Below are 23,918 nucleotides of genomic sequence, written 5' to 3' on the forward strand. Positions count from 1 at the left end.
AGGGAGGGAGGCCAGAGAGAAAGTAGAAAAAGAGGAAAAGGGAAGCAAAAGCACACAGGCGAGAAGGGTGAAGAGAACAGAAAAACTGGTGCACCTCGTCTCCATCAGGGTTCGTATGGAGGCGACAGTAGGTCCAGATCCCAGGTGATTGTAGTACGGTCCTTCATCTTTCTCCAGGACTTGTTCTTGGGGGAAACAAAGAAATTGCAACATTACAAAACACCATCCCAAAAGCCCTGAGAAGATGATGTTCTGATGTCAAATGTTACAGTAATGATTTTCTTTTACTGACAATGAGGCACATCCCACACTCACATATATATCTTGCTGCTTTTTTAATATCTTGATGTTTTTACATGTATATTTTGATTGTTCGGTGTCAGTGAGTGTCAGAAAAGTGCCTCTTAATAAAATGTATTCTTATTATTTCTGTCGTGTCCATGGACTTCCTGTTTGGGTGCAGTTCCCTTCTTCAGGTGTCGCCACAGCGAGCGGCTTGCACGAGGATTTTGCAATTGTTTTTACCACAGACCACTGAGCTACCACAGCCACCTGTGTCGAGCAGAGGGCTGCCTTCTAGGGCGCCCAGGGGAGCAGATGGGGGGTTAAGGGCCTTGCTCAAGGTCCCAGAGTGAGGTAAATGAGAGTGGACAACATATACAGGAATGGAAACAGCTGTGGGTGTCTCTCCTTTTCCATACAATATTTGATGTTGCAGTCAGCAGAGGGATTTGAACCGGTGACCCATCCCACCTCCCCACTGTTTAGGTGCATTTTACTCCAAGAATCTATTCTCACAGTTTTCCCCACCACTGAAGGTGAAAGGGCGAATATGTATTTGTCTGTCATGTTAGCAAAATATCTGATGAGCCACCATAATAAGTACACATATTTTTAACACGTACATCTACAACTGATTAACTTTTACAGTCAATCCAGGTCAAGATGGCCACCACAGCTACACAACCTTAGCAAACACAGGAATGGCTATGAGTTGGTTTTTGTAGTCCACAGTACTAAAGTTTGATGTGGTAGTAGCTGAGGCTGATCCCCACTTTATACTCCGAGACCCAAATAATTGCATATATTATGTTTTTAGAACTTAAACATTGACTTTAACAAATGGAGTCAGCTCTGTCCATTTGTTAACAAAATATCTCATGAAACTCTGGAAGAGTTTCAGAAAGTAATCATGTGCGACTAAAACCAAAAAAACTTTTCGGCAGCACACACAAGGATTGTGATGACTCGGACAGTTTGACAGATAATGAGCTGAAATCAGGTGAGGTAGAAGCAAAGAGTAAGATGCATCATATTAATGACATGCTTAAAACATGAGTCCCAACTGTTGGAGTCAACGCTGCCTGTTAGCAAAATATCCCATGAACCACTGGATGAATTTTACTAAAACTCTCGTGAAGTAATCAGAGTGAACCCAGTTCAAGATGACCTCCACAACTAATCAACCACAGCCCACATACAGTTTAATGCATCGATACTGAGCTCAAATTTGGTGTGGTAGTAGTTGAGAGTGGGGGAGTGGTGGTGCAGAGGTTAGAGAAGGTGGGCCTGTGATCAGAAGGTCACCGGTTCAACTCTCCGGGCCAACAACATCAACAATGTGGGAGGAAAAGTTAAAGCACCCACACCTGCCTCCACCCTAATTCGCCCCACTCTGGGACATTAACCCCCACCATCTGCTCCCCCGGGCGCCCTAGATGGCAGCTCTCTGCTCCACACAGAGGGCTGTGGTAGCTCAGTGGTCTGTGGTTGTGTCATCTGGCGTAAAAATAATCGCCAAGTCTTCAAGCAAGTTAGTTCACTGTGGTGACCCCTGAAGAAGAGAGCAGCCAAAGGAACCAAAAGTAGCTGAGAGTCGTCCTTAACACACGTGCTGGCAGATCTTGCAAAATCTCATGATGCTGTATGAGTTCACACACATCATTAATTACATCATTTGACCAAAACAGGTATAAGTCTAGTTTAGTTTAAATCTCCTGCATCAAAGGCAAGGAGTGAATATGTTAGCATGGTTCATGAGATGTTTAATGAATGCTCGGCTTATTATTTGTTATTTGGAACGCCTCCGATCCATTTCCACCAGGTTCTTCACAGCTTGAAGCTACAGGGGCTTTTGGGCGTGAACGTCACGCTCAGTAAAAGTCCTTTTACCTCAGTAAAAATTAAAAACTTGACTCGTCCTTGTTGTCATATATCACTTTTGTAAAAGGACAAATGTATAGCAGAGGTTCTGTGACGCACTAACATTCAAAGATGAACTCTTTGTAGCTGAGGCCAAAACATTGCATATGAATCGTGCGAGGCTGCAACTGGCCTCAACATCCAGTTCACACAAACACACACTATCCTCCAGTCAGAGTGGTCTGTGAATGCAGGGTGTGGTGTGAAGGCTGATACTTTGTAAAGCAGAAGCTTTCTGTAGTGACGCTGAATTCCACAGCAAACGGAACTGCGCCTGTGTGAACCATGTGCACCGTTGTGTTTATGTTGTGTTTGACTGCGGCCGTGCATTTGACCATAGGGGAACTAGTAGTCAACTAGTTCTGCATCTGCTAACAACCATTTACCACTGTATTGTTCTTGCTAACACTTCTTCTTACGGGGCAAATTCTGTGAACTTTAAATTCTTATCCAAACCATGGAAACCAGCTCAGTGATTATGTTGTGTGACAGTGTGTGTTTCTCTGGTTCAAAGGCAACATTAGGTCACATTCTCATGGAGTGTGGAAACACCAGGGGCGTGGCTCATAGCAGGAAGTGAAGGAGTCATTCTAGATTCTTGTTTAAAAATACCATAGAAGCTCATGTGCGTGTTTGTGTGTTCAAATTATGGTTTTAAGCTTTAGCCTTGTGTCTTGAAGGCAGTTTGGTGCCATCGTGGCGTTATGCTAAAGGAAGTTATTGATGTACTGCATGAACAAGACAAACTCCTACAGTTAAAGGCCTGTTGCTGCAGCTGCTCTCTCCCTGCTGTGTGTCCTTTTCAATGGTTACAAACAGAAATTGTTAACAAACTGGGTCTTAATGCTTTATCTGGAATTATCACACGCTAAGTGAAATGCAATCAATTGCATTTGTCATAAGGGTTCCTGTGAGCAGAACCGTTCAACAAAAAGAAAACCCATAGTGCAGCAGCACATCTGATTCACCAAGTATTGATTTCACTTCTCAAAATTGTTTTTCATATTAGTCAAAATTATTTTAAATACATAATGATTTAGTAATTATTTTACCAATATTATTTTACCAGAGGTGATCGGGCTTTTGCGGTTGCTGCTCCAAAATTGTGGAACAGTTTACCAGAGAATTTAAAGACCGCTCAGACTGCTGAGACTTTTACATCTTTGCTGAAGCCTCATCTGTATTCCTTGGCATTTGATCCACGCAGAGTCTGAGAACAAATTTTGAGCTGATTTTATTGTTGTTGTGTATTTACTGATAACTTTCTTATGTTTTTGAGTGGCACTAGATGCATTTTTTTACTCTTTTTATCTGTCTTAACTGTAAAGCACTTTGGTCAGGTTTTGTTGTTTTTATGTGCTATATAAATAAATGGACATTGACATTAAAAGGCACCAACTCCACGACTAAAACCAACTAGTCTCAAGCAGGCTGCAACCCAAATATAAGACTACACCACAACAAACAAAGTGTCTAACAAAGACATGAATTTGCCAGCCAGCCACAAAAGGCTCCTTCGGCCAGCACTGCTTTTGTTCCTGCCTGCTGCCTTCATTGCCTCACAGTGTTGATGTCTGGTTGGTCGCTGTCTCATACCCAGGCAACACACATTCATTGACAAACAGCAAATATCCAGAGGAAAGTGTAGCACTAGGGAATGAAAATAACACTAATGGCTATTAAAGTTGAATAGCCCTGGTTTTCACTATAGATTACAAATATAAGAAGAATTTTGCCATCCATTAAATACCAAAAAGCTATTTGCTATGTCTCCTGATGCATGCTCAATAATCCCAGTAGAAAATTTTAAAAATGTTAAGTCTGGTCCTCTGGATGGGTTCAAGTCCTGTCATCATACTCTGACTAAAGTGGGTGTGATGGATAAGTTGGTCTGAGACTGTTACAATCTACAGTTCTTCACAAGACACAAACTTCTCTGTGTCTCTATGAAAAGAATAAAGAACATTTTGGAGGAGTTGTACTTGTTTGAAGGTTGTTAAATGAGTATCTAAAAGTTTAAAACATGTTTGTGAGTGGAAAGAAGCATGCATTGTACATGCAAAGACAGGTACTGATGCACACACTTACCCACACAGGTACAGGTGGGGAAGTCTGCCTGTTGGTCCTTGGAGGGAGTATCCAACAAGTTCTTGGTGGGTGTATCCAAATAGCGCAGAGGGGAATCTAGAAAGCCTTTGAGTGAAGGGGAAGAGTGAAGCCCGTCCTTTGATGGTGTGCCCTCTTCAGAAAAGCAGGTGGTAGACAGTACTGCTAATTCCCCCGAAGCTTCAAATTTAAAGCGTTTGGGCAGCGGAGAACCTTGCATGCTAAATGTGTTTTCGAGCACTCTGGGTGGCTGCTGCTTGTCCAAAGTGGTCTCCTGGTTCACAAAAGCATCAGCTGGCTCTTGCCGTTGCATTTCCATGGCGCTCTCTGTGTTTGGCAGGTTCATAGTTGTTTCACTTTGACTAGCTAATCCATTCTTGTTGACAACCATCTCCTGATCATCAGAATGAGGTGTGGCGTTGGTTTTAACAGTGGAAACTGAGGAAACTGACTTGGTGGTGTAGGATGATGTGGAACTGAGGTCCTGAGGACTGATTACACATTGATTCCCTAGCTTGGGGCCTGGAGCAATCTCCTTCTTGGACTGACTGCCAGATATGTCAGGAGCTGAGTCTCCAAATTCAGCCTCAAACTGGCGGATCAGTTCTTCAAACTTTGGATCTATGTTGATGAGATTTTGTAACTGAGAAGTGTTGGATGAAGATGTGGAGGTCACAGGTGTGACGTTGCTGGTGTTATTGGAGGTCAGGCTCATGCCTGAGTCTTCTGATGTATCATGGGCTGCAGGAGCCACAGACTGGAACGTAGGGTTCATGAGAGTTGGAGCGTGTTCTGATGAAACAGAAGGTGTGGAAGAGGAACTCATTGAGGTGCTGGAGATGGATACCTGAGATTGGGCTGGGGCAGGGAGACCTGCAACAGCAGCCTGAGTGGAGTTATTGAGGAGGGCCAGAGAGGGGAGAGAGCATGCTTGCAGGCTGTTTAGAGCTGGGGATCTGTCTATCACATGGACTGGTGGTTTTTGTACACTGATCTGAGCTTGAGGCAGAAAAGTTGGCAAGGAAGCTTTCTGCTTAGTTTTCTTGATGATTATCTGTTTGGGTTTGGAGAGGGGGTGGCCCAAGGACATCCCACCTATTGATTTTATGACAGGAGATCCATGGCTGCTTTTCTTCTTTTTGGGCTCCTTGGGTTCCTGCTTAATCTGCAGAAGCGACAAACCTTCTGCATCCACTTGTGGCCACCATTTTTTTAGGTTTTGGCAACCCATTGGTGCACGGGAGCCTGGTGCTCCAAAACCAGAGGGGTGGGTAGAAAAGAGGTTCCTCCTGTAGTGAAGGTGGTGCTGAAGAGCTGCCTGAGTGGAGTGGCTGATGGATGCTTGTCCAGGAGACATAGTATTACCAAGGTAGTGCTGACCTTGCTGTTGTCCATTTGAAATACCATATTGTCCAACAGAGGCAGTGTGATGGTAATTTTCAGAGTCTGACTCCTGTTTTATTCTGGCCTGTGCTGATCCGCCTTGGCCTTGAATTTCCCCGTTCTGGTTCAAGCTGAGCTGCTGCATGACTGGAAGCTTAAAAGGGGCATGTTTTAATTTACCACTGGTATCACCAAGCAGCTGTTTAAGCTCTGACATGGGGTCAGATTTATTGTGAGCGGAAGTTATAAAGTGAGACTGGGTTTCAGATTTCAAACACATCCATGGATTCATCTGTTCCAGTTCTCTGCCAGAGCCTTGCTTCCCCTGCTGAGGATTATAACTGAAACCCAGGGGTTTTCCCTGACCTGGTAAAGGAGAGGTAGAAGATGGGAAAAGTGTAGCATGAGGCAAATGACCCTGGGACTGGGGTCTGTGATGTTCACATGACGGATCCTGCTGGTTGGTATGCAGACCTGAAGGGACAGACTGTGGGCGAGATGATGAGGTGTTTGTTGGAGAGGATAGGCTCAAACCATGCATGATGTCCTCTGTGTGTTGTTGGCTATGAAATTTATTTCTGAATAAGGTTTGGTCAAGAGAACTGGCTGCCTGAGGACCAGAACCAGACAACTGTGTCAGGGCATCTATGGCAATGGCTGCTTGAAGACTAATGTTCTTTTCTTTGACCATGGAAAGCACCTGTGGAGAGCAAGGAATAGGGGGTTTGGAGCAGGGCACTTGGTCTTGGTGAGGGCCTGGTTTTACTGCCTGTTGCTGGGAACATGAATTAGATATATGATGGGCGCCATTCATCTGTCGGTATGTCTGAGGGTGTTGCTGCAAACTGGGTTGCTGTGAGTGTGGAGCACCATCAGCTGTTTTGTGGGAGCCTTTAGTAGCTAATTTAATCTTCTTCTCCAGCCACTCAAGATAGTCAGGACAGTCAGGTCCATCACAGTTGCAGTTGGGGGGCTTGTGCCCATGCTTGGCTTGGCTCAGTGCTGTCCGTAAAGTCTCAAGATCCTCTGAAGGTTGGCAGCTTCCCTCAGGTGCCTCTGCAAAACCTCTGGAATGAGCTTCTCTAGCACCTGTCTCCTGGATGAACCTTTCATACAACTGGGTTGTATTTATCTGCACCTGCTGGCAAGACGATGATGAAGAAGGAGGCAAAGAGCTAGCAGTAACAGAAAAAGCCACCAGATTGTGGGCATCCTCCATGTCTGCATGGTGAACTGGTACAGCAGGGGTTGCACCACCACCACCGCTCCAACATGGCTGCTGCTGCTGCTGCTGGGTGTCACTGACCTTGCCATGTCCTGGCACCCAGCTCTGTCTAGGGGGCACACTTCCTGCTTTCTGTTGTTCTGTTTCCATAGATGCCTCATCATCATTAGGATAAGGGCTCACTCCATTGGCCAACTCAAGACTCAACATGCCTTCCTGGAGGCGGTCATGAGAACCAATTTCCATCTGGCCTCCACTTCTGGGGCCATCCACTGAAGGGACTTTGTGAACAACCTGAAAGACAAATGTGGATAAACATTAGTAAAATTGAAAAAAAAAAAAAAAACAATAATAAATAAATCCACGATACAGGCAAAATAAACAATAAAAACAACTAAAAAGATCAAATAACTTAGAAATGCTGACTTTATGTTGTGCTCAATCAGTATGTTTATTTTAACAAATATAATTTTCACATTTACTTGTCAGAGTGAAAATCAACCAACACAAATCTCCATTCCATTCTTTCTAGCTATGATCCAGAAATTCCATCCAACCTCTCACACACTCATACAGTAGTACATTGTGTTTCAGGGTTTATTCAACAAGGAAAACCAAAGTAAATATTGCAGTATTAAGTTGTTCCACAACAGGCAGGAATTGTCTGGCCTGTCACGTGCCCTACAACAGTTTCACAGTTGTTTTACTATAGACACTGCGCTCATCAGTTGGGCTTTATGCAAAGCAGGCAGTTGGGCTGAAAACATCATTCCTGGTATAAAGAAGACACATGTGGCATAGTGGGGCATAGTACTGCCTGTGCACACACTTTTAAACATGTATATAACTAAAACACTTTAAAACTAGCTATATTCACAGAACAGGTATCAAAACACAAATCCAAGCATTATATTATGAATACAAGGTAGCTCAGTTAGGTGTTCAGAAAGGAACAAAAAATGACCAGTTTCAGATGTTGATGTATTCTTTTCCAGCAACCCTCAATTGATCTTAAATAGGATTTATATTGTCTTTGCTAATTATATAATTATTGTTAACTAAACACAGTAAATGAATATTCAATATTCAATCACTCAACTGTCCTAACATTAGCACAAATGCAAATCCCAATTATTTCAAAAGATATTATGCAGGTCAAATGTAAAACGATTTATCTACAAACTAACATGTTAGCTACTGCATTACACCACATACTCACAATTGTTTTATCTTAGTAAACATACAATTATAGGTTTCTAACTACAAATACCGATTTGTTTTTGTTAACCCTTGTACCATCCTTTAACTTGATGTCCATTTATGTTCCTTAGGGGAAAAATCGGCCACCTAATAGATTAAATATTAGATTTGCTATTTTCTAAATAGTTTTTCTCATGTACAGACACAGACATACATCAATGGCAGTCAGACACTATCAGCCGTGGAACGTCTGACTGTATGCATGTGACTGTTTTAGTACTAAATGTTTACTTGTACACATTACAAGTGAGTTTTGTTCTTTACACCTAAACTAAAATGATTTTGTGGGACAAGATGAGAGGCGGGCCTCCGCAGCGACTCTGAATGAGGAAGATGTATCTTTTCCGGTGTGAGTTGAACGTCCCGGTAGGGCTGGGCGATATGAGGAAAATCTAATATCCCGATATTATTTTGCTATATCGCGATACACGATGTATATCACAATATTTATAAATAATCTCCAGTGTTACTTTAAACTAGTATTTAAAATTGCACTGGTGTACTCTATTCAAACAGACCATTTATGTTTTTTTTTTAAATTGAATACAAAATCAGAATAAGTTTAAAATGTTTTATTGTAACCATCAGTTGCACACAAATCATCTTCAGTAATGAAATTAGTACCACTTTTTCTTACTGTGGTCAACACTATACCTTTAATAAACAAGACCCTAGCAGCAAAAAAAGTACACCAAGCACAAATCCACAATGAAAAATAAACCAGCTGGCTGAAAACAATGGTGCTCGTTAGTGCTTTTTGCATAAAAATTGTAAAATCAAAAAACCTGATGAGTCCAGATTTACAAAAATAAAAGTTTAAATAGTGACTATATAATCAACTGACCCAGAACAGCCACATGTATCAGAGCTTCTCTAATCAATTTGCATGCTGGAAATTTTGAGAAGAAGGTCACGTTTGTTAGCTGCTGGCCTACGTTTTCTCTTACTGAAACGTACAACTCTGGCAGCGCTTTTTCTGCAAAGAACTTGCGACCTGACAAGTCGTATTTTGCATCAAGAGTCTTAATAAGATTTTTGAATTCAGGCTTTTCCACAACACTGACAGGAGCCATGTCTTTGGGGATATATTTTGTTACTGCGTCAGTGATTTCTCTCCACTTTGTACTTTTTCTGTCATACGGGATGGTTTTGGTAAACGAAGAAGCTAGTGTCATCTGCTTCACAGCTGTATTATTTAACATTTTCTTTGTTGTGTGGGGAGACGTGGACATACGGAGTTTACAACATTCTTCATTTTGCAGTGGACGACTTCTTAGGTGGTGAAATAAAATTGTGGTACTGCTTCCTTTTGTGGCAATGGTTTTGCGACACGTTTTGCAAATTATCGCATTTTGTTCGACATCCTCCTTGTAAAATCCAAACCACTGCCAGATTATTGATCCAGTGCTGTTTCTCTTCGGAACTAGTTCATCGGACTCTTCAGTTATCGTCTCATTCACCCGCTCACCTGAATCTCCCGCTGTCGACATATTTTTTCCTCTCTCCAAGTCTATATGCGCATGCTCCGCACAGCGTGTCATGCGGAATATTTTCAGGTTGAGAGGGGGCAGGGAGTAGTGATGCATTCGTTGCGTGTCGGATAAACGAAACTCACAGTGAATTAGATGCGGAAAGCTTATTATTTGAATGGCAATTTATACTCGATGGTTGCGATAGAGACATTTTAACCATCGTAAATTGAAAAACTCGAGATACATCGAGTATATTCGATACATCGCCCAGCCTTACGTCCCAGTAGATTTTGTTTTCAGAGACTCTCAAATAAAAAAGCAGAGCACCACCTAGAGGGCTAAGACAAAAATAGAAAGTGTATATACATTCATTCAACCTTTATTTATACAGGTTAGTCTCACTGAGCCTTGAGGACTCATTTACAAGAGAGACCTATTATAAACAAAGAACACAGATGAGGTACAGACAACAATAGACAAATAAAAAAGCATATAAAATGAAAAATAAGTAGAAGAAATGAAATAAAAACAAAAACAGCCACATTATAAAGTGGTGTAAAATGCTAAATAAAAGCAGTTAAAGAAAAAAGCATTACTGAACATTAGGAATTAATTATTTTATGATATAATAAATGTGGGATTAAAATTTGTTTTTACAATCTTAATAATTTTAAGAAAATGATTAAGATTAAAATTTTGGAAAGATACATATAAATACATAAAATTGTGATGAGTTATTTATTTTGTTATATTACTTAAAGATGATTATTGTTTGAATTGATTGTTTGAATTGATTTTGTTTTAAACAAGGGGCAGATATGATAAGATTTTTTCTTCCTCTGCTACCTTTCATTTTATGACGTGTTTTTTTTTTTTTCTCATTTGGTTTCTAAATTGTTTTTGTGTTTTAAATATCCATCCATTTTCTTTACCCGCTTATTCCATTTTGGGTCACGGGGGTCGCTGGTGCCCATGTCCAGCGATCACTGTGCGAGGGGCGGGGTACACCCTGGACGGGTCACAAGTCCATCACAGGGACACATAGAGACAAACGAGACAAACAACCATTCACTCTCACTCACACCTAGGGACAATTTAGAGTTACCAATCAGCCTAACATGCATGTTTTTGGTCTGTGGGAGGAAACCGGAGTACCCGGAGAAAACCCACGCATGCACGGAGAGAACATGCAAACTCCACCCAGAAAGGCCCCTGGACCGGGGTTTGAACCAAGGACCTGCTCGCTGAGAGGCAGCAGCTCTACCAGTTGCGCCACCGTGCTGCCCTGTTTTGAATATGAAATGAATAAAAATGACCAACAATGTATTCTAATGTGAGCGACACAGTGGCTCAGTTGATAGAGCTGTTGCCTCTCAGCAGGAAGGTCGTAGATCAAATCCCGGCTGAAGACTTTTCCAGGTGGAGTTTGCATGTTCTCTTCGTGCATGTGTGGGTTTTCACCGGGTACTCCGGTTTCCTCTCACAGACCAAAAACATGTATGTTAGGCTGATTGGTAACTCTAAATTGTCTCTAGGTGTGAGTGAGAGAGTGAATGGTTGTTTGTCTCGTTTGTCTCTATGTGTCCCTGTGACGGACTGGAGACCTGTCCAGGGTGTCCCCCACCTCTCGCACAGTGACTGCTGGACATGGGCACCGGCGACCCCCGTGACCCAAAATGGAAGAAGCAGGTAAAAGATAATGGATGGATGGATGGATGGATGGATGGATGGATGGATGGATGGATGGATGGATGGATGGATGGAAGGATGGATGGATGGAAGGATGGTTTCAAATGTGGCTGATTTTCCCCCTGAGGAACATGAGTATGTAGTACAATTTTTTTTTTCAAGTAGAAGGGTTTGGGGGCTTTTTCAGAAAAAAAATAATGTTCATTGACTGTACCAAAATAATTTAATAAATAAAGTCACAGACAATAATAAATGTATGGCTGATCTTTCACCAAAAGATGATACAAGAATTAAAGAGTAAAGGAAAATCTCATCGCAACATGGAACAATGTACTTTACTTTAGTAATGAAGGGATTGGTCATTCAGAGGGAGTTAGTACTGAAACTAAACATTCTTCTAGCAGAAACACTACATTTGATACATATTTTAATTTAAGGTTAGGACACTCTTACTTGAGTTTCAGAAGAGCTAAATACTAAAAACAGAGTATGCTTGTGTATGGAGTAGTTTAGTGTCTGTGGTAGGGACTAATGATGGAGGACACAAACAATGCAACCAATATGATCCTTTTTGATAAAACTAAAGAGGAAAAATAAATCACTCAGTTTGGTGTTTGTACTGTTTAACAAGTAATATTGTTGAATATTGTACCATTTGTAGATGGATGATTTGTTAAATCCTTAAGGTAATAAAAAACAAGGGATTAAGTTTTTTTTTTTGTCAAAAAGTGAAAGAGTTACAGAAACAAAGAGCACATTTTGAGAACTGCTGTTCATGTGAACAAGTATTTCCATCTTTCCTTAGATAAAACAAATAACGTGACCTTGTAATGAACACCAGTAATCTCATCGAGCTGTTTTTATAGCCTTTTTTAGAAGAAACTAATCAGAAGCACATCAGTAAAGCCACATGTCACTTCCTTCATGTCTAAAAAGTCACCACAGACTCTTAAATTACATGTGCAAAGAGCTACATAACTGTTTTACTTTATCTGTCTACAAGACTGTTTGTCTTAAATGGTTTGATACATTCAGGTCAACTGCTCCAATTCACAGATATCCTTAGATATTTCTTGCAAACAATGTTCAACCCAGGCCTCATAGAGAGGAATCAACTTAGTCTAGAGGGACAGAGAACTAAGTTAATTGAAGGGCAGGCTCAGAAATCATTGACAGAGTTCATGCAGCAGTACAGAGTCATCCAGCAAGCCCAATGACCCTTATGAAAATTAAACAATGGCAGATTTGCCATTAAAAAACAAACCACACTGCTTTAGCCTCATTTGAAAAGACCAGCAGACTATTATTGGCCATTCTTTCTCTTTGATGTCAAAAATTAGATATAATGTATGATACGCTAATACTAATGGCAAACTTTGATGCAACAATATATGTTTAAATGCTAAATTCCTCTGCTGGGTCCAACACCAAAACATTACTGTAAAGTAGCATGGACAATGGTGAATCTCCTGGTGTTCTTTCATATTTAGCTAAAACAGATAGTTTCTGTGTGATGATCTATCAGTGTCTGATGGCAGACGTGGTTCTGATGTCCAGCGTCCCCCCGTCATTTGAATATTATTGAAATTAGCCTTTGAAGTGGCTAATTACAGGACAGGCAGTATGCTTGGATCTTTTGAATCCACCTTCGGCGGTGGGTGTCTAATAGGGTTCCCGGAGCGAGGCGTGGGGGGGGAGGTAGCAGCAAACAGCCGGCATGCCTTACGTGAGAGGCCCCATGTCGGTACTATCGACGGCATCAGATGGGGAAGAGGAAGGAGGGGGCAGCAGTGTGCGGCAGTTATGAGAACTGCAGTGTGTTGAAACAGGCTGACTGCAACACTGCAACCCAACATCCCACAACCGTGCAGTGTCAGTCACACGACACTCTCCTTTCCACATTTTCTCACAGTTACATGCACGAAACCGAGACGATTAAACTTTTAGAACAAAATGGACCGCACTAAGCCAGGGAAGAACAAAGCACAGCACCAACAATGAATAACAAGGCCCTGAATTCTTAAATAAACAAGAGTTTTAATTCACATTAAAAAAGCCCTCTATGTACAGAAGTCAGGGATGAAAAAGTGCTGACATCTGCAACAATTTTCACCTATCCCAGCACCTCTATTTGTACGGGCCGCATGCTAAATATTTACACCATGACAGAGTTGATGGTTGTGTTTGACTGCTTCACTCTATTTCACACACAAACACACCGACACAAAGAAACTTGTACAGGCTTGACCCGGGTGTACCCAAACACAACGTCAAGTCTAACCAGATCAGATCCTGTCAAACCTGGTGGACCAGATGAACCTGAAGCCCTTTAAACAAGGTGGCCGAGCTCGTCTGGGAGCCAAACGAGCGCAGTTCACAACTGACGCTGCTCCATAAAGGTGGAGGGAAGAGTCAGTAGTGGTGGTGCTGAGGGGGTTAAGTGCAGCTTTTGAGTAGACAGCTGAACCTAAATCCCACATACACAACACCACCCCATCCTCCCTCTCATCCGCCTCCTTCTTCCCCCACCCCTTCCTTTGCTGCCGTGACGAGCAGGAACATGAAGCAGAGACCCTGACGATATTAAGCCGGCTGAGAGCCTCGAGGGTCCGTGGCACGTATACTTACGCCGTCCTAGATGTCCAGACGGAGCTGCCAGGCGAAAAGCAGAGAGACGAGGAGACAGAGAGGCGCATCAGACCTGATCCATAAGCAATCCATCCCTGTTTGGTTGTATTCTTGGTTTATTCCTTGCCATCTGTGCAGTGCACAGACACAACGGGCAGCAAAACACACATGTACGCATTCACACGCACACACGACCGACCACGCACACAACCCACCACCTCCCACAGAACACACGCTCCGTATTCTCTTGGCTCTTCTTAAAGCCAAAGCTTTCTGTTCTCTCCTTTTTCCTTTCTCATTATCTGTGTCTGCTCCTCCCTTCCCTTTTTCAATATCCTCTTTCTCTCACTTGACTACACATGCAGTCGGCTTCTCCTCGTAGCCCCCACCTTCCCCCCCTCTTCTCTCTCTTTCTTTCCCTCCCTCCATTCCCCTCCCTCTCATGCACAACCTCCCCCTCCATCTCCTCTCCTCTCTCTCGTCAGTGTGTGCAGAGCGAGAGGCCATTATCTGAGCCGCAGCGGGCACGTACAATGGAATGGAGGAGTGTGCAGCGAGCAGAAACGCAGAGAGCGGTGGGGGATATTTGCTGGTAGCAGCCACCTAGGAAACAGCTCAGTGCAGCAGAGCTCTTACCAATGAGAACACCTCTGTCTGGCTGTATCCACGCCCTGCAGCGCTGCTGCATTTGATGGCGTAACCTTGTAGACAACATGTACGTTCTGTTTATTTTCACAGCTCAAAAATGATTTTTAAAAATAGCCAACCTTCGCTGCTTCAGAGGACCAATGCAGAACGAATAGACAACCTCAATTCGTGATGGAAAAGGAGAAAGAAGCAAAAAAAACTTCTTTTTTTTTGACCCACTGCAAATGTGATTTTGTACCTCCGCATTTGAGAGTCAAGATTCAGCTCAGTCCTGGGCCATAGAGGACGCCACCAATAATGGCTCGTCGATCTCCGTTTCACCTCTTTCACGTTCATTTTTCCTTATTTCTGGCTCAAACGTACTCCCTTTAGTCTTATACTACTGAGGCTACGAGCACCACGGGGTTAATAGAGAGGGAGCTGACTGGCCCATCCTCAAAGATCCCAAATGATGCAGTAGAGGTGGATGGTTTCAGACTGATGCAAGACCGCTCATCAAAACACTGCAATGCCAATTCACTAATCTATCCAGGCAAACGAGAACAGAAGACCGACAAGGAAGATGTGCGAAAAGCAAGTGTGTGGAGAAATGAAGAAGAAACTGGCGATGACACTCCATCAAGAGCAAGTAGGAGGAAACAGACGATAACACGGCACGGAGAAGAAAACAAGAGGAAGAAGAGCTGCTCAGATGTTCTTTAGATTGTTCCAGGAACTGGACAGAAGATCTTCACACAGATAAGGGATAGGCAACTTGTCAGCAAACAAAGATGGCAGCCATTACATCTGTGTACAGTAACAACACGGAGCCTCTGTCCTCCCTCGTCTGTCCACCAGCCTATGATAACGTACTCTCGCTTTCGTCTCACCCGTGTTCTGCCTTAGCGTCTCTGCCGTTATCATCAGCCTTGTCTTCATCGCTGGATGTTTCCTCTCGCTCACTTGCTGGCTGACAGGCCTTGTGGTCCTCTCTTCTCTCCAGCATTGCTGGACATTTCAAAGCAGGTTTAACCAACAGGAAGATGTGGATGGAAGAGAGGGGAGATGATCGCCGTGAGCTCCTGGGTTGTACTTTTCTCTTGTATTACTGAGCGTGTGTCAGCTACACCCTGCTTTGGCTAAATTAACTTCCTTAGCCGCTCTCTGCTGCACATATTTTGGCTTTTCCCTGTTCCTCTTGGTCTCACTTGATCACTAATCCAATCTTCCCTCTCTCGATCAGTTCCCCTGTCCGGTTTCCTGAGCCTGTCCTCCTAGAATAGCTCGTGGATTTACAGCTCCAACACTTTCTGACGCTCCCGCTCTAAACTGTACACCGCCTGTCTTGCTGTTGCCACACATATTCGTATGAAGACACACACAGATGAGAGTTAAACCCAAAGAGAAACACAGCACAGCCGAAACTGTTTAAGGGAAGGAGAGGAGAAGTAAGAGCACTGGGTCACATGACAAGCGAGTGCCAATCAGTGAGAGGGAAAGCAGGGAGGAAGAGAGGAAGGAAACACAGGCAGTGATGACGTAGCTGCCTCGTCATCATCAGTGTCTCCCACCAGGATTTCTGCCTCCACCACTGGGTGGGCACGTGACATTGGACATTCAGCCCACTTAACTATCACCCACTCACACCAACTAACTCTTGAATACTTCTGACGAGCTTGTGCTCACTCTCCCTGAGCTGCCGTGACACAAAGTTTCTACCTCCAAGGCTCGCCTTCACCCGACTCACACGTTCTTATACAACAGTTCAGCTGAGAAAGAGGATAGAAGTGGATCACATTATTAACCTGTGGGAGAGTTTTAACATCTTCAAAACAACACGGGTCATAATCTTTAGAAAAGACAATGGGACGGTGAAAAGGTTTAATCTCAACACGTGTGCAGTGATTCATGGTTCACGTACATAAACATCAAAAATGTTGCTTCAGTGATCATAAATCCAAACTGTTTCTGGCCACAGACTTACAAAAAGTGTCTCAAAACAGGTTCAGATTAAAGCCTTTGTCATGAAATCCTGCACAACTTTTAGAGTCCATGTTGTGTACGTACAGTCAGGGGGCAGGACTCAGCAGCCAGTAATCCATGAAAATAACATTTAGGTTGGTTGGGTTACACTGTATGTTTTAATGCAACCTGAGATTACCTAAATATAAATCTGTGTATCAGGTCAGCCGGTCATGTAACTCCCTTAGTAAACACAAAACAGGGCTATATTTCAGTCAGTTTTAGAGATATTGAGCTAAAAATGATGTGGTGGTAGCTGAGAGTCATCCTCAATACATACTTTGAGGACATCTTTGTTTAAAACTTTGGCCTGCAAGTAGATAGGCAACACATTTCTCTGTATGGAATGATACTATTTAATTTTTCATAATGTAACCCTAACCAAGTAGTGACTAAAAAGCCCAAACCTAAGTATATATTTAAAACTGGGTAACACAACGAATCCAAAAAATGGAAGAAAAAGTACTTTTGAAGTCAAACTGCTTTTCAACACAAGTAGTTAAACACGAATAAAGCAGGAATCCATAACTTGACTTGTATGTAGCACCTCCTTTTGAGGCTGCTGTATTTTTGAGGTAATCATTTTGTGTCCACTGATATGTTTTGTCTTAAAACCGTTATTTTAACACTCGAGCACCTTATGTGTACAAGTGAAGCCAAATTTGAGTTGGTTTATATTTGGCTTGAATACTCTGTATACAAACTGGACATGTTTATCTTCTGTGTGTTGTCCTGATAACCTTTTATGAATCTGCACTTTATGAATAAGCCGAATAACAGAAAGCCTACATGACTCCAACACATGGGCTCCAGGATGATTCATAGTCCTCAGCATTAGAGTAGGTGTCATTTCACATAAAACGTTGCTCAACATTTCTGGTGTTTACCACAATCTGGTTCGATTATCCCAGAAAAACAGAAACCAACAAAAGAGAATTAAAAGGGACCAGAGTTTGGTCCTTTTCAAGGTGTTTCATCGTCCAGGTGTACCAAAGCACACCTCCTTAACCGACCTCATTTATGACTACTGAACACTAGCCTGTAGCTTTGTTTACTTCACGTTACACTAAGAAGTTTATAACGAAGAGTTCAAGTGAAAATGAAATCCCACTTACAGTAGTTCTGCTGAACACAGGCATTGAGAGAACGAGAGCAGAGACTCCTAATCTTCCCCCGATCATCTCATCTAACAGTGCAGTCAAACTGTCATCCAAATGACTTCTTTCACGCCCTCGTCTCTGTTTCTCTCCATTCCTCTTTCTCTCTCTCCCTCTGTTTCGCTTCTCGGCCTCGTCGTCGTTTCTCAGCAGAAAAGAGTAGGAGTGATGACTGACAACACGAGTCCATCCTCAGCGATGTGCGTTGGGTACGACACAGCTGAGTCATCTTTGTCTTCTCTTCTCAGCTACATCCTGACACGAACCCTCACCTATCGAAGGAAGCTTTCCAAATGTTGCCAGCCCATCACCGCCGGGAGGTTTGTGTGTACCAAACACAGAAAACACTCATTTTTAAAATGTTCCTTTTATCATTACTTTACTAACCGTTGAAACATTCATTTAAACATAAATATTTATGTGTAGGTTTGGATCCAATTGACAGAAACATGAGTCGTGTCATGAGGGTTACCCTCCTCCACCTCTTCCTGTCAGCTGACACCCGGCTCCGCCTCTGCCCCCAACCCTAACCACACAGTCCTGCAGTCAAACAGCATCAAGGTCGTCTGCTTTGACCCACTTCCTCTATCCCTCTTCTTGCCCCGTCTTACTTTATCTTTCCCCCACACGCCACATACAACTTACACTACGCATTTCTGTTGTGTGTGTAGAGCTCGAAACACGACCGGCTCCCCCCAACGCCGCTCTGTCAATAAGTGCAGGAGGCGAGCTTAATGATTTTCCTGCACACATGCAGCACAGCCCAGCAAGAGAACAAAGTGATGGATTGTTCACCGAGGGTCACTGGGTTTATTGGTGGGTGGGGTGAGAGGCTGAAGGGCACAGTGGGTTTAAAAATAGTCGTAGAAACACAGTTCCCTCCTCGTGATGAACGGGCAACAGATACTGTGCATGACCACGGTCTGTAACCTTCACCACCATAGTTTCATTAGTTTAACCCTTTTGTTTGTTTGTCCTTGCAGCTGCCTTGTGAGTCAGCGTGAGCTTCAAGGAGTGTTTGGGTGGGGATCGTAGCGCCGCGCTGCGTTCAGCATCCAAGTCTGAGTCATAACTCCTGACATTCGGCACGTGCAAGTCAGCACGATTCGCTCAGCTGAGGCAAGGCTGCACCTCCAGCCTCACCTCCCCGTCTCCTCCTCCCAAACCCTCGTCTCACTGCGCTCCTCACAAAGAGAGAAAAGGAGGAGTGGTTTCAGAGGGAGGAGACAGGAAAAAATTGGAAAGGTGATGATAGGTGGGCCGGCTGTGTGGGCGGAGCTACGGAAATTGAAGAGGAGGAAGAGGCAGAGGGGGTGTGTTTTTAGGCGGCTGCTCTTTGTGCTCGAGATTTAGGAAATAAAAGAAGGAAGTGAACAGAAAAGATCAGCTCAGATGGGGAACACAGACCTGAGACAAAGAAAGATGAACAGGCAGAGAGGAAACAGATGGAGCTTACAACAAAAACCGTGTACCTGTCGGCTCAGTGTGTACGAGCCATAAAGAGAGCAGTAAATCCTCACTGGACAGGGATGTACGCATTTATAGATCACAGTAACTCCGTTTACTGGAGCATTTATGTGAAGAGACTGACCAGACTGGTCTTTTAAAAATATATATTTTTAGTTTAAATCGTGTGTTAGAGAAAAAAAATGAGGTGAAAACAGGAAAAGTCTGCCTCTGGCCTGAACGGCGGCTGGTTGGCCAGTCTGGCCTCTCAGGACTGCAGCTAAGATTAGATTCCCATATGTTCCAGTCAGGCAAAACCAGACTAAAAGGGGCCGCTTTGTCCTGTAAAGCTTCACACACTGATCTTTACAATGACTCACAGCAGACAACAAGTTGGAACGACCTCTGATTACTGAGTGAATGCATCTTGCACCATTATACTCAGTCTAAGTATCTGAAGGCTCCATTTAAATAGACCCCGGTAATCAGGAGCTTCAAGTGTGTTTCTATAGCATGTGATGAAGGCTCCAACAGCTGTTGCACTGTATTACATAAAACCTGGCGATGTCTGGCAGCAGAGGGATTCAGGATTGTACAAACCGAGAGCCCGGTGGGAGCGGCAGAGCAGCTGAGAGTTAAAGACTACAGCAACAGCTGAGGGCTCCTCCCCGCACTCTGTCCATTCATTTTTTATTAACTGCGGCACCAGGCAGCTGACGACCTCCTTCCAACAGAAAGAACAGGTACAAAGACGCCAACGGCCTGCTGGCCATAACTCGTGGCAACAAAAACAGAATGTCGATCCAGCTCTGGGACTCTGTACAGCTTCGGTCCAGCTCTTTGGACCGGGTGCATACAGAGCTGCGAGCAGAGCAGCAGGACTGATGATGCAAATGTGCAAGATACAAAATTTGCATGACTGCAAAGTCAACTGTTGGTAACTAAACACATTTTAGTGTTCCATATTACCCTAGGATGTTTAAAATGGAAAATATTTAGCTTTTATTTACTGTTTGGGGATAAAACAGAGCTTTACAACCAAGATTTTGTGACTGGAAGCAGCTGACTTCTGCTTCATTTGAATACAGGCCAGCAGTCAAGGTTGTTGTTTAACTGCAGGTAAGAGCCATAAACTTGATCTTGAACTTTGTATCATTTCAGCACTGACAGTTGCAGAGTGTGTTTTATAGTTATGCAAACAAGTAAAAGGACAGTCTGATCCTTTTTGGAGTGATGTTATGACAAATCGTTCTCAGTAGTTGGTCTCTTATCAACCAGGACCTCAGTCATAAAGCATGGAGTATGGAGAAATGGGAGAACAGCACTTTAAGGATGCAACAAAATAAGAAAACAAGATTAACTCAGCCTATCTAATCTCTCTTGAATATTTAGAGGCAAACCCAAAAGAACACAAAGAGCCTTTGTAAAGACAAGCAAACAGATCTTGTGACTATTTAACCCGTTTTCACCACATTTGCTGACTTACAAATTTTAAGATGCTTCACATTTACATAATTTTAGGGACTTTTGAACCAAGATAAGAACAGTTCAAGACTGAGACGCGGCTCGTGCTGCTGGGCAGGCGGCGGTTCTTCACCGGAGGAGCGGAAACGTTAGCAGCAAATACATCGAAAGCTAACACGGAATGGAAGAGCTGATGTCAAACCCTCCACTTCCTGAGTCTGCGCTCTACACCTAACCACTTACTACACAAACACACACACAGACACACACACGTGGAGCTGTCTAGCTGGTCATGTGACCACACCTTTAATGCTGGGCTAAAATTAAAGCAATGATGTCATCCGATTTTCTGCCCACAAGAACTAGGTCAGCGTTAACTCTTTACAAACAAGGTTGGGGATTCCAGGCGCAAAGCTTCACATATGATTAATGAATATTCCACCCGCCGTCACGCACTCGCTGCTCTGAGGGCCCGCGCTCGGCTGTTTCCCACCTGAGCACTGCACGAAGTTCACGTATGAAGAGGAAATCCTGTGCATGTGTGGCGAAGAAAAGAAAAATCATACGAGTGCAGTCTGTCTGCCTTGTAACCTGTTGCAGTAACCCAGTAATTACAGTTTTGCTTCCTGAAAGCAAAGAAATGTGAAATAAGTCGTGCACCGTGCTGCCTGCATCTGTTCTCACACAGTTTGTTGAAGCTGCTGAGCAGGGGCTGACAACACTTAATGACACTGCACAACCGCTCATTTAAATAGTCAAAATGAAGGCCCTCGGCTCGCAGGGTGTGTACAGTGTTTATCTTTGTGCAGCCAGGGAAATGTTTGTGTGGGAAACGGATCTTTATGAGGTACATTCTCCACCCAGGACGTGCACATCAGCCTCAAATAACAGGAGCTCTTGACAACAAAAAGGCAAAGAATGCCAACTTGTTAAACACAGGAAACGACACTGTAATGGATTTTTCCCTTTGACTCCAGATGGTTTATGTACTTTAAAATCAAAGGACTGTGTGTGTGTGTGTGTGTGTGTGTGTGTGTGTGTGTGTGTGTGTGTGGATGGGGATAAGGGCATTAAAGATAAGCTGGATGGTCATGAGTTTAAAACAGAAGACTAATCTACAGTTTATAACACCGGAGCTATGCAAAGCTGGGGTCAAATCTTATATAATGATGCTCAGAATGTTTCCTGTTCATTTCTTAGACATCCACAAAGCCTCCTAGCTTAGCAAGGTGGTGATCTTCTCTTGATTGTGACATCGTGATTCCCTCGCAGCGCTTCATGAAGCTCCGCCGCCTCTCTGCACTCTGTTTTCTCATAAACTCAGGCGCGTGTCCCAACACGGCGTGTCGGAGAGCAGCAGTTCCCATCGACCGCACGCCACAGGTTTACTACGCCCAAACATCGCACCACGTATACGCATGCGTGACCCACTAACTTTCACTCCCTTTACCTCATTTGACTCCAGAAGCCAGGAGAAGCAGGACGGCCTCCCCTCCCCGGCTCCTGAGCCAAGCGAGCAGGGTTTCCTCCTCCTCCCTCCTCCTTTCTCTGTTGTATCTACACACGCTTGGCTCTGGCACCAATCAGCGGGCAGCGTGGGACGCTTTAAACTGAGGATGACGCCACCTCGTCACTGAGGCGCCAAGCTCAACGCCGGCTCGGAGATAAAGTCGCTAATTTAAAACGGTCAAACTCGTAAGAAGTGGCACTTAGCTTGGAGAATAAATGTGGCGCAAGTTTAGATACAATGCACCCTGAAATCAGGGATGAAATGAGCTTTGGCATTCGCTACGGATACATGACATCCTGGCAGCGCAGCCGCTCACACACGATGACAGCTTTGTACACTCACACAAACACACAACAAATAAACTAAACTTAAGACGCATGCACACGCAGAAATATAGAAATGGTTGCTAAGCTGAGTAACTCGAACCCTACATGGACAAGCAGAGCAACATGAGAAGAGCTTCTGCAGAGAGGACAGAAATACACAACAAACACAAACCCAGTGACCTCTCTTACCTCAGCTGCTGCTTCTGGACGTCCTGAGCAGCCTCGGCTGTCGTCTTCAAGGTATTCCACCTTCGCAACCTTTCAACGGAACGAGTGGAAGGGGGCAAGGAAAGGAGGGAAAGGGAGATGGGAGGGGGGAGAGATTAACAATCAATAGAACAATGCGACACGGGCCTGTTCAAAGGAAATGTTCCAGCTTCATGTGGGAGCTGACCAACATGTATGCCATCCTACACGCCACCTCCTTATCATTCCTGGCATCAAGCAGCAGCCATACTCATAAATCGCTTTTCTTTGATTTGTGCTTAAATAGTGAGCCGGCATGTTATTATTGTTTTTTTTTCTTCCACTGCTGGAACAGCGAATGAGATTCAGCTTTGTTTTTACAATTATGTAACGTCTCCATACAGCTTCCACAAACCAGTATAAGACAGCTTTATTGCAGTGGACATTGGTAAAGCATATCCAAGTGTCAGTTAGAGGAGGTCAGATGAGATGGAGCAGAGAAAAAGGCTGATTGTTGTCTAATAATAATAATGATAATAATTATAATAATAGCACAGATCTGTTTATTTGACACAGCATGTCCTCGATGTGTTCATAACCCTGGCTGTCTCTGTGTTAAATGATCTGTTTTGTCTTGAGCTGCTCTCCAGTCCCGCCAACCTTCACACACACACACACACACACACACACACTCCCCCTCCCCACCCAAATCCCCACCTCCACGCCCCCATCCACCTATCAGTCCTAAAATAGTCTGGAGAGAGGAATATTTACCCTCCAAGCCTCGGAGCTGCCTCAGTTCAGTTCGTACTCCTCGGTCCTCTCACCAAATCTCCATCAGAGGACTCCGGCTCCCTCGTCCTCGCCCCCACCCCTCCGTCCCCTTCGTCTCTCTCCGAGTCTCCCCACTCTTCCTTCTCGGTCTCTTTCTCTCTCGCCCGTGTTCCAGCGGCTCATTCAGGAAGCCATCTTGTGTTTTTAATCTGGTTTTACATGAGCCCTCGTACGCACGTTCTCTCTCTCTCTCTCCCTCGTCACGCTTGCTCTATCTCGCGTCTCCCCCGCTCCCTCCCTCTTGCTCATATGCCAATAGCTCTACCTCACACACACAATTTTTTTCTCTATGTGACCACTATTGCTCCTTCCTCCCACTCATGCAGTTTTTTTCCTCTCCACCCTCATATGTGATGTCCCCTCAACCGCCCCGCCCCATCC

General features: G+C 43.8%; 1 protein-coding gene across 2 annotated transcripts in view; it reads right to left on the reverse strand.

The window, feature by feature from the left end:
- The window catches only part of tet3 (tet methylcytosine dioxygenase 3), a 34,236-nt gene extending 10,670 nt beyond the window's left edge, over positions 1–23,566 (reverse strand). Inside the window, exons 1-4 of one of the 2 annotated variants that reach the window (XM_037681238.1) lie at positions 23,478–23,566; positions 22,707–22,775; positions 4,291–7,210; positions 95–185 (exon numbers count right to left, since the gene is read on the reverse strand). In XM_037681238.1, the coding sequence (XP_037537166.1) occupies positions 95–185; positions 4,291–7,162 (2,963 nt within the window). In that variant the 5' untranslated portion in view covers positions 7,163–7,210; positions 22,707–22,775; positions 23,478–23,566. Of the gene's footprint in view, positions 1–94; positions 186–4,290; positions 7,211–13,965; positions 14,219–22,706; positions 22,776–23,477 lie in introns of those variants that run through there. The other variant, XM_037681239.1, reaches the window with a different exon arrangement.
- Between the last annotated feature and the right edge of the window lie 352 nt (positions 23,567–23,918).

This window comes from Nematolebias whitei, chromosome 8 (assembly GCF_014905685.2).
Source record: "Nematolebias whitei isolate Nwh7 chromosome 8, NemWhi1, whole genome shotgun sequence".
Taxonomy (NCBI): Eukaryota; Metazoa; Chordata; class Actinopteri; order Cyprinodontiformes; family Rivulidae; genus Nematolebias; species Nematolebias whitei.